Source organism: Sinocyclocheilus rhinocerous, unplaced genomic scaffold (genome assembly GCF_001515625.1).
Source record: "Sinocyclocheilus rhinocerous isolate Xijiao unplaced genomic scaffold, SAMN03320098_v1.1 scaffold2250, whole genome shotgun sequence".
NCBI lineage: Eukaryota > Metazoa > Chordata > Actinopteri > Cypriniformes > Cyprinidae > Sinocyclocheilus > Sinocyclocheilus rhinocerous.
In genome coordinates, this window is record NW_015646473.1 from 117,301 (window position 1) to 128,621 (window position 11,321).

Sequence of the window (11,321 nt, forward strand, 5' to 3'; positions counted from 1 at the left end):
TGTGTGTCTATGGTGTGTTTGTGTGTGTGTACCTGTTTTTCTATTCTGGTGGGGACTTAAACCTGAATGCACACAGACTCGTGGGGACTCGTGTCACGGTGGGGACCTAAATTGTAGATGGGCTAAATGCAGAGCACAAATTCCGAGTATGGGACACCATACTTAGTCTACACTTCACGCCACTTTTTTAATGTACAGTATAAAGATGTTGTTGATGTTTCCACATGTTCTGCTTTGTTTGTGAGATTGGCAACTTCTCCTTTTACAGGTATCCTGACTTTAACTTACAGTTACATGGTATTTTGGTTTTCTTGTCACAGCAGTTTTGTAATATTGCAACACCCACAATGTCAGCTGTGTTTTGAGACCATTATCACTCACATATTAACTACACAGGTCAGTAAATAATATTTATTGGACTGAACATTCTGGAGTTTTGAATGTTTACTCTTTCAAACCCTGCAACATGGGATGAAATCTGAATGTTCCTCCATAGATTTTAGTGTTAGTTACTGAGGAGGAGGACGAGGACGTATAAAGTCTGGAGGGCCTCTGCAGAGACGTGGTGGAGGGAAGGGGCAGATTGGATAAATAGCGGGGGGTATTTTTACAAAGCCATGGCATGGGAACTCATGGCGGCCCTCAGGTGCTGATTCTGGAACTCCTGAAGGGCCTTTTGGACAGAGGTGTGGATGTTCCGGGTGGCCCCTATGATCATGTTTTTTGTCCTTGTGGTCATGGCCTGCATGTTCTGGACGCCCCCTTTGGTCTGGTGTTTTGTCCTTGTGGTCATGGCCTGCGTGTTCTGGACGCCCCCTTTGGTCTGGTGTTTTGTCCTTGTGGTCATGGCCTGCGTGTTCTGGACGCCCCCTTTGGTCTGGTGTTTTGTCCTTGTGGTCATGGCCTGCGTGTTCTGGACGCCCCCTTTGGTCTGGTGTTTTGTCCTTGTGGTCATGGTCTGCGTGTTCTGGACGCCCCCTATGACCAGGAAATGTGTCCTTGTGGTCATGGCCTTCATGTCCTGGGCGATGCGGGTGAACATGTCCTGGACGATGTCCTGGTGGTGGACCATGGAATTTACAGTCTCTTCTTGACTGAGCAGGGTGTTTCATTGGATGAGTTATGTTCTGGAAACAAATAGAGCAAATGCATTTTATAGCTAGACAGAATTAAATAACTGGGTCTTACTGGTCCAATTTAAGAGTGTGTTATTGAGATGTATACCTGAGCTTCATAAATCTCACATTCCACATTCACTGGTTCCTCATTTCCAAACTTGGAGGACTTACAGAAGCCATACCGCTAGAGAAAGAGAAAGAGGTATTCAAAACTACATGCTTAAATGTTTAGTTCAACCAAAAATGAAAATTAGCCCGTGATTTACTCACCCTCAAGCCATCCTAGGTGTATATGACTTTCTTCTTTCAGACGAATCCAATCAGAGTTATATTTTAAAATGTCCTAGCTCTTCCAAGCTTTATAATGGCAGTGAATGGGTGTTATTGTTCAACAGTCCAAAAAGAAGTCCAATAAAGTGCATCCATCCATAATAAAATGTGCCTCATACGGCTCCGGGGGGTTATGAACAAAGGCTTCCTGTAGCAAATCTATGCGTTTTTGTAAGAAAAATATCCATATTTAAAACGTTATAAACACTTTTCTCTAGCTTGCACTCACCGTCATACACGGAAGCCATTCCCGTAGATAAGGTAGGATGTGTTGCGCATTCTGCATTCGTGATTAGTGTCGAATGCTTAAGCGTGGAGGAGAGAGCAAAAGAAAACGCCGATCACGAATTAGAAGTACAAATGAGGATTTGTAAAGAAGAATGTCAGAGGATTTCGATATAAGCCAAGAGGAGACTGGTTTTCCTTTGCTAAAGTAATGAAACTTTGCTTCCTTTGCTCCTGTTAACAAACGTTGGTTCTCGTGAGACTAGCAAATTCTCCACGGAGCTTACGCTACGCCGACATCCTACGTCATCCGCAGGAACGGCTTGCGCATACGACAGTTAAATATGGATATTTTTCTCACAAAAACACATCGATTCGCTACAGGAGGCTTTTATTCACCCCCCGGAGCCATGTGAGGCACTTTTTATAATGGATGGATGCGCTTTATTGGACTTCTTTTGGACTGTTGACAAAAAAACACCCATTCACTGCCATTATAAAGCTTGGAAGAGCCAGGAAAATTTTTAATACGAGTCCGATTGGATTCTTCTGAAAGAAGAAAGTCCTATACACCTAGGATGCCTTGAGGGTGAGTAAATCATGGGCTAATTTTAATTTTTGGGTGAACTAACCATTTAATGTTGTTAAAGTTGCCTATACTGTTAAAGCAAGACACTACAGGTGAATTGTGTAAAAATCACCATAATTTACCCATTGATTAATCACAGTACATTAAGATAATTGTTTTATATTACAAGTTTTCAGAAAGGTTATGTTTAAATATGCAAATGAGGCATTTTCTATTGAATGCACTAATTTGCATGTATTTCAAAATTCTTGTTTCATTTTGTTGCCATATTATCATTTATCAGAATATTGTCAACAACCAGAAACATATTTTAGGAATAAAATGAATCATATTTTTAGAAATAAAGTGTTATATAAATCAGGCAAATGATATATGAACGTACCCCTGTGTAAAAGCCTTCAGAATATATATAGAATAAAACTGTAAATTTTGGTGTATGTAAGTGCTACTGAAGTGGAGAACAAACTCACAGCCTTTAATTGAACTCTTCAGACACAAATAGATAAAGTGTAAAAAAAAACAAAAAAAAAAACTAAACACATAATTTGTAATTTGTATGTTTTCTTTACACTAGTCTGACATTAGACATGTTATGGAAGCCAAATATAGCCCCAAATTTTCTAATTGACCAGTGCCTGAAAAAAATATTATGTTGCCTGTAGCATCTTGCCTTAAAGGAATAGTTTACCCAAAAATGAAAATTTTGTCATCAATTACTCACCCTCATGTCGTTCCAAACCTGTATGAGTTTCTTTCTTATGTTGAACATAAAAGAAGATATTTTGAAGAACCAAACAGTTGCTGGTCCCCATTGACTTACATAGAAGGGAAAGATATACTATGGAAGTCAATTGGGACCATCAACTGTTTGATTACCAGCATTCTTCAAAATATCTTCTTTTGTGTTCAACATAAGAAAGAAACTCATACAGGTTTGGAACGACATGAGGGTGAGTAAATGATGACAAAATGTTCATTTTTGGGTGAAAAAATTAGTTATAAAGTAATGAACTTCTTGTGCACTTACAGCCTGATCCCCACATAAAGCCTTGCATGATTCTTCATTCTGGGGTGCCTCCTTGTTTGTACAGTTTGTCTCCATAATGGCAAACTGAGCAAAGAAGCTCTGACCCGAAAACATCCACTAAGAAAACAGACAAATATTCTGTTAACATGCAAACCACTTACAAGCAAAGAGCATAATGACCATATTCAAAAAGTTGTCTGTTTATGTCACTGTAATGTCCAATACAACAGAATTGCTGTGTGAGGCCAGAAACATCTACTCAAGATGCAATATAAATTCTTGCACTTTGGTGGTTGTATAGTTTTAGCATCTGTTGGTTTAGTTTTTGCGGTGTGTTGAGATGGAAAATAACACTATTGTCTTCTATAGATGAGCTTTGAAACAATCTCTATTGTACAAAGTGCTATATAAATAAATGTGATTTTACTTGACTTGTTCCGCACCTTGGCACTAGTCAGACTTTTCAGCTGACAGATCGGTGACTTATTAAACCGGTGCATGAAAAGAATGACGAAAGCAAGTAAACAACGAAATCAAAAGCATAAACACAGAAGGCGCTTCTCATGTTTTATCTTCATCTGTGATCATTGTTATCAAATACATCTGTGGTGAGCGAGATGGGGTGAAAATGGTAAGCCAGCACAGCCCTAGCTCTTCTGGTTCCCCTTATTGAATGACGAATACAGGCTATCGCCACCTGCTGGTTTGGAGAGTTATTTCCTCTCATGTAGGCACAGAACATACATGCTAGTTGTCTGTTGGCTGTAGTCTTTGCGGTGAGTTCAAGCTCAACTTTTACTTTTTGGCTCAGACACAGATGTCTTGAGGCAACAACACAGCAGCTTTTGTCGGCGCTAGTTTTTTGACGTCAGTTTGGTGTGTCTGGGCCAATAAATTCAGTATTCAAGTGGAAAACAAAGTTCATTTGGAGATCATTTCGAAAGTTTGATGCAGGTTCCCAAAGCTAACTTTCTGCAAAAGAACTACCAAACATATCCACGTTCCTATGATCAGATACTTTCTTAACTGCTGTTTTCTCAGAAGAACTTCGCCATGAGCATATCAAGGCCTAAATGAGTTGCGTTTTGACACAACTTTGGAACGAATTGGTGCATGTGTCGCTAGAAGCATTTCCACTCATGTAAGTTGCGTTACATATTCAAGCTTAAAACAAGATTGAGAGACATCACCTGTGTGCTGATCCTTCCCACTTCCATCAGTTTAAAGTAAGACTTGTGATCAGATTCTTTGTTGAATTTCTGCAGGGCAGTTTTCACACTTTCCAGAGCCTTCGGGTCATGCAAGGGCAGCAGACTGGGGCAGTCAGGGCATTTTGTCAGAAGTATTTCATGTGAAGCTGGGATAAAATACAGGAGCAATATACAATCACGATGTAACTTATAGGAGATGCATTACCTTTTCTGTACTCTTTGACAAAGTGACCTTAAAGATTACTATGGGTTCTTTGAAAGGCTAGATATGTCAAGTTTCTAAAGAAAAAAATCATTCTATTGATTTGTTTACCTGGTTCGGTGTCACAGATGTAGCGCTTCACAGCTGCTTTTCCCTCAACACTGGAGACGGTCACATTACATTTTGCTTTCACTTTCTTTAAGGGGGACATTAAAGGCTGTTAAATAGATGCACAACTTACAGAAGTAGACAGTATTTACAGACAGTATTTCTCAAATTAGAGTTTGGAAGATCTGTGATGTTCATCTCACCGTCTGTGTTTCCATTCTAGTGGTACACTGATCTAAAGGTTTGGGATTCACAATGTGGCACTCAGTTTCCTCTAGAGTTATTCCCAAGACGACCTCACAAGGATCAGTCTGCACAAAAACAAGACAATTTGTAGCATTTGCACATCATACTTTATTCCTTTAATTTATCTTATTTTTCTGTGGTTGTAATCACTCTTTTACACCTTATGTAGATATGAAAACATCCACAGGAAGACAGTGTCACAAAGCCTCACCTTCTCCTCTGCACTGCGACTGTCCAGTGAGACGAATTTGAATTTGTATCCATGGCGGTGACGGTCATTAATGAAGCTCTCAGCTTCTAATGTAGCAATGTTGTCCTGATCTTCCTGGCACTCATATTCACCTTCTCCTCTGCACTGCGACTGTCCAGTGAGACGAATTTGAATTTGTATCCATGGCGGTGATGGTCATTAATGAAGCTCTCAGCTTCTAATGTAGCAATGTTGTCCTGATCTTCCTGGCACTCATATTGCACATCAGTGTCTGTCGGGAGGCTGGCCGCGTGTAGAGCCGAGACCACAGCTGCTAATATCACCAGCTCTCTCATGCTGCACAGGGACACGAACGATAAATCTTCAACCAAGAAAAAGTCCCCCTCGCTTGTCCAGACCTTTATAACATACACTGCAGGGGGATATAAGCAAACAATTTAGTGCCAGAGATGCTTGCCAATGTAAATGATATCTAAAACAAATATAAAAGAGGGACGTGAGGGAGTGTCATGTCAGAGGTGATTGTTAACTCACGCTAACTATTAGCAGAACTCACCTTGACACTGATGTTTTGTTTGAATTCGTTGAAGTCGTTTCTGGATTATGATTAATGGGGCATACTGCATCACGTGTCACATAATCCTTCAGAAATCATTCTGATATGCAGATTTAATGCTCAGTTGGTTCTTATTATAATAAATTTTGAAAAGAGTTTTGGCTGCTTAATAGTTTTGAAACTGTGACACATTTTGTTCAGGATTCTTAGCTGATAATAAGAGATGAGAAATAAATTACTAAATAAATGCAGTCTTGGTGAGCATAAGAGACTTCTTTAAAAAAATCTTAATTATTCCAAATTGTTGACCAGTAGTGTATAAACTGTATAACTCTAATATTTACAGTTCTTTATGATAGTCTCTTAGATCGTGCAGATGAGTAGAGTTTTATGCTTTTTGCTTCTTCTACACAATGCATTTATACTATTTTGAAATAAATTGAAATAGAAGATAATTTGATCAAATATTATTTTATATGTAGCATTAAATAAGTGTCATTAGTTTCATGTTGCGTTGGCACAATATTAAAACGCTAGAACTGTCAATAGATTTTTAAACAATTATATGTATTACACACTGTGCCAATTGAATTACATGATGTGGTCAGTCAAAATAACTGCAGTTAAGCAGATGAATATTTGCTGACAAAAGTCCTTAAACGAAGGTATTTCAAAAACCTAACATTATTGTGGCATATGACTCCACTGAAAAGACATTAGAAATCAATATAAACTTTGTTTTATGTCCAGTTCATCCAACATAAGCCTATCAGAGGTCCGTAGTCCATGTTAGTCTATTTTGCAATCAAGCTCTGACTTTGGACTCATGAGGCTTGAAGCTTGAGTTGCTTTAATAGTAAAAGAATTGTAGTAAAAGATTTGTAAAGGACAGGCTTTAATGGGGTCACGTTTTTATTAGTAATAAAGTGTCTACACTAATTTCTTTGTGTTTAAAGTCCATTGACTTCCTGCCAGTGGCGTTACTGGCTCTCAATACTTTTAACTATATATAACACCACTGACAAAATGTTTTTTAAAAAAATCCTAAAATGATTTACCTATGACCTATGAAATTAGAAACAGAAAAAGAATTAAGCTTTATAGACGGTGCCTGTTGCATAATATTGATTACAGAGAAAACACATACAACCATGCAATAAATCCATACAACAATTGTTTCAAAGACTGAAATGCATTGTCAGCATGTCTGGGCACAAATGTAGTGATATTCATAAAATATTTTTTTTCATTTATTTTTTTTTTAATTGTGGGGGTGTTGTGAGAGAAAGTGAGAGATCAGCACTGACAGATGAAAATCAATATTTTATCCAAACTGAGTAAAGAGAAGGTAAAGTTCACCTCCAAACAGCCAATGAGAAGTGTGGCACTTGCATCATTTGGACGCCAACTGTTTGCTGAACTCTGATAAACAGAACCTGCTGTGACTTTGCCCATGTGGGGGTGATTTGCCTCATTAACCTCTTTTTTTTTTAGATGTCCATGATGCAATCAATCTATCAAAATCTGGTGTAACTTTTCATCATGAACACATACACACTGTTTGATTTATTAAAAATGATATGACCATGGCCTCTTACTACAATGAGTGAGGTTTTACAGAGCAACCAGTACCACAAGGACAACCCCCAAAAAAGTGGGAGTACAAGCTTATCTTTTTTACACTTTTTTTTTTTACTGCACAGAGCCAACAAAACAAAGAGCTAAGAATCTGTCATGCCACTAGTGAATGATCAGGTCATGGGGTCCATTCAACAAAATGACATTGCACATCACATTTATTCAGCGGTGTTGTGAGAAGAATTGTGCACATATGTTTGTATTTCATGCATTGATTTGGGTAAATTATTTTTAATATGCCCCATTATTTTCCAAACAGGAACATGGGAGGAGTGGAATGGATGTGTCTGATGCCCTCATCCGGTATTATGGCGTGTGTTTGTGTTGTCAAAAGCAATGTATGTTTGTAATGCTTTAAAAGCCATCTATATCCTTTGTATGATATTTTCAATCTAAAAAAGGGATATCAGTTTGTGTTGTGTCAGATCAAGTGGTAAATGTCGTTAGAAATCATTAATGGGGCAGAAGTGTCACCTAGTGGTCTCTGTTAAGACAGCACTAAAAGTCTCACAGAAACTATTCATGGCCCAAACATTAATTTAAGCAGAGCGGCTTCGGTGCAAAAACAGGTTGAGAGCCACTGATTTAGAACCACATCGTCCTGAAGAACCCTTTTATGCTGAAATGGTTCTTTGTGTTAGAGTTTAGGGTTCTTTATTCCCACCTTTTTGTTTTTCAAATCTGTAACTTTCAAAGCACCTCATTACTGATTTTCTGGAGCTCAGCTATCCATCTACACAGACTTTCAACACACTTTAAACAGATTAATGATTTCATTCATAAATTTACATAAAAAATGTAACTTTTAAATTAATAACTTTTGTGTGAGCAGCTCTGTTAAGCTGAAGATAGGATACTTCTCTCCTAACAAGTAAGCAACAGAGATATTGAATTTATAATCCATATTGTTAGTTTTTTAGTTATTACTTGGGTTTTTGCGTAAATATCACACCAAAGTGATGGACTTAAAGGCATAGAGGATTGTGAAGATATTTCACTGGAATTTGGTCTTCATCACATATATTTTCTGTTCCTGTTTTGTGTTTTACTTCTTTGTTTTTTTTTTCATGTCAATAAAAAAATACCTGTGTCAAACAACATGCTGTTGTTGTTTTAATGTAAAACCCTAATAGAGGCTATAATATAATTTTAATATAATTATATAATATAATACCAGGCAGATATAGGGTTAAAAAACAATATTAATAATAAAAGTGATGTGACATGTGGCCAAGTATGGTAACAGTATGGTAACCCATACTAGGAATTAGTGCTCTGCATTTATCCCATCCTAAGTGCACACACACACACACACACCGTGAACACACACCCGGAGCAGTGGGCAGCCATTTTTTGCAGTTGGGGGTTCGGTGCCTTGCTCAAGGGTTTTGAAGGTGGAAGAGAGCGCTGTACATTCACTCCCCCCACCTACAATCCCTGCCAATACGAGACTCGAACCTGTGACCTTTGCGTTACAAATCCAACTCTCTAACCATTAGGCCACGACTTCACTACTTTTAATAGTAAAAATTATATAATGATAGAAATACACTAATATATTAACATTAATGAAAATAAACTATCATTAAAAAGGTTATTTATAACACCATTACATTAGGGACCTATTGTCAGCAAATCACCACAATCACCAGCCACAACACCAGATCACGCTCACCTGAGTTCTGATTCCCCGCACCTGTCATCTGCAATAAAATCACCATTCATAAGAACGCTCCTTTCAGTCACTTACCATCCAGTCTACCGTTCACTACACTGAACTTTACCAGACTGTCTGAATGCTACCTATCTGTTTATACTTACCTCTAGATCCCTGAAGATCTTCCAACGTTGCTCTTCTCTGCTCCTGGATCCTGAACTCTCAAAGAAATCTGCAAAGAAATCAAACATCAGTACTCTGCTAAGAATCATTGAACTTTACTTTATATTGGATTCTCACCTACCATTGCTCCAGAAGATCTGCCTCTGCAAATACATTTACATTTAATCATTTAGCAGACACTTTTATCCAAAGCGACTTACAAATGAGAAACAATAGAAGCAATCAGACCAGCGAGAGAACAACAACAGTATATAAGTGCCATGACAAGTCTCAGTTAGTCTAGCACAGTACACGTTGCTAGGGTTTTTTTTGTTTGTTTTTTTTAAATCGAATGGAATAGAATAGGTAAGTGCTAGTATTAGTTGGTCAAATGCTGGCAAAAAAGATGTGTCTTTAGATGTTTTTTGAAAATGACTAAAGACTCAGCTGTTCGAATTGAGATCGGGAGGTCGTTCCACCAGCTGGCCACAGTCCAGGAAAAGGCCCGTGAGAGTGATTTTGTGCCTCTTTGGGATGGCACCACAAGGCGTCGTTCACTTGCAGAGCGCAAGCTTCTGGAGGGCGCATAAATTTGAACTATAGCGAGTTTAGGTATATTGGTGCAGCGCCAGTGGTGGTCTTGTAGGCAAAATTACTGCTTGTACCTTGAATTTGATGCGAGCAGCTACTGGTAGCCAGTGTAACCTGATGAGGAGAGGAGTAAAGTGAGCTTTGTTTGGCTCATTGAAGACCACTCTCGCTGCTGCATTCTGGATCAGTTTGAATGCTAACTGTTAGTCTCATGAAGTTAGGACAGTCTGAGATTGCTATTTTATTCTTTTGATATATAGGGAGTGCTTTAAACAGCCTTTTTATTTATTTTTTTTATTTTTTATTTTTTTTACTCACACAAAGATCAAGAATCAGCACATGAATCTCAACAATGGTGACAATCAATGCAAACCTTTTTTGTGACTTTAGTAGCTTGTTTTGTGATGTTCAGAGTTGACTGTCACCATTGTTGAGGTTCATACACAGATTCTTTATATATATCTTTTATATAATATTTGATGCATAATGATTTAAAAACATAATAAACTTCAAAGCAATACAACACTTCAATATGTGAAACTAGTAAATTTAAACAATACACTCCAGATGTGATTTATGACCATTACTTGACGCTTTAATTCTCAGCTTTCTAAGTTTTTACTAAGTACTTTCAGCAGCATCAAAAGTACTTTAGAAACACACATTTACAACAACCACAAAAAAAAAAAAAAACATTTAAAAAGTCAAGGATCAAGAGCCCAACTAAAACAAACACTTATACCCACAACGGTGACTTAAACCTTTATTATTGTCAATAAAACATCAACATCTAAACCTCTGTTAATTCTCAATAAGAAGTTTTGTATGAAAGATATTAAGTCCGACCGGTTTGTAATAAGTGAAGATGCTGAGATTTAGAGAGATCTGTTAGTGTTCAATGTTCTTTTGGGATTTAAAGAGTTTCTGTTGTCTGAGTTTTGTGGGTTATTACCATTGTGCTGAAGAGTAGAGTCTGTGCTTGTCTGCTTGGTGGACGGATAGATCAAATAATTGTAATATGGATTCTGCTACAGTTAATTCTAAGATCTAATCTAAATATTCATTATTAATTATAACCAGTTATAATTGATCATAACTATTTCCCTTTTGAGCTAACTTGCTACAATGTAGTGGTCATGCACACAGATCATATAAGGCAGGGGTGCCCAAACTCGGTCCTGGAGGGCCGGTGTTCTGCAGAATGACCATTACTTGACGCTTTAATTCTCAGCTTTCTAAGTTTTTACTAAGTACTTTCAGCAGCATCAAAAGTACTTTAGAAACACACATTTACAACAACCACAAAAAAAAAAAAAAACATTTAAAAAGTCAAGGATCAAGAGCCCAACTAAAACAAACACTTATACCCACAACGGTGACTTAAACCTTTATTATTGTCAATAAAACATCAACATCTAAACCTCTGTTAATTCTCAATAAGAAGTTTTGT

At 37.6% G+C, this 11,321-nt stretch overlaps 1 protein-coding gene across 3 annotated transcripts; it reads right to left on the reverse strand.

Moving 5' to 3' along the window:
- Nucleotides 1-396: 396 nt before the first annotated feature.
- LOC107707890 (antihemorrhagic factor cHLP-B-like) lies at nucleotides 397-5,676 on the reverse strand. Of its 3 annotated transcripts, none has more exons than XM_016511998.1 (8): nucleotides 5,399-5,676; nucleotides 5,014-5,121; nucleotides 4,814-4,898; nucleotides 4,480-4,646; nucleotides 3,290-3,406; nucleotides 1,225-1,302; nucleotides 945-1,127; nucleotides 397-890 (listed from the first exon to the last, which is right to left on the reverse strand). In XM_016511998.1, exons 1-8 carry the CDS (start codon nucleotides 5,600-5,602, stop codon nucleotides 510-512), a joined length of 1,323 nt encoding a protein of 440 aa, XP_016367484.1. In that variant the 5' UTR covers nucleotides 5,603-5,676; the 3' UTR covers nucleotides 397-509. The 3 variants fall into 3 exon arrangements, with proteins under 3 accessions (XP_016367484.1, XP_016367485.1, XP_016367482.1); XM_016511999.1 differs by having other exon boundaries at nucleotides 397-742; nucleotides 797-1,127; XM_016511996.1 differs by having other exon boundaries at nucleotides 397-1,127; nucleotides 5,399-5,675.
- Nucleotides 5,677-11,321: the final 5,645 nt, after the last annotated feature.

What these genes read in the sequence shown, in the direction of transcription:
- LOC107707890 (XM_016511996.1), bottom strand. Translation starts at nt 5,602, where the DNA reads ATGAGAGAGCTGGTGATATTAGCAGCTGTGGTCTCGGCTCTACACGCG. An exon ending in CATCTGTGACACCGAACCAG is followed by an intron (nt 4,647 to 4,813) that starts GTAAACAAATCA and finishes ATTTTATCCCAG; the next exon opens with CTTCACATGAAATACTTCTG. An exon ending in GTGAGATTTATGAAGCTCAG is followed by an intron (nt 1,128 to 1,224) that starts GTATACATCTCA and finishes ATTTGTTTCCAG; the next exon opens with AACATAACTCATCCAATGAA.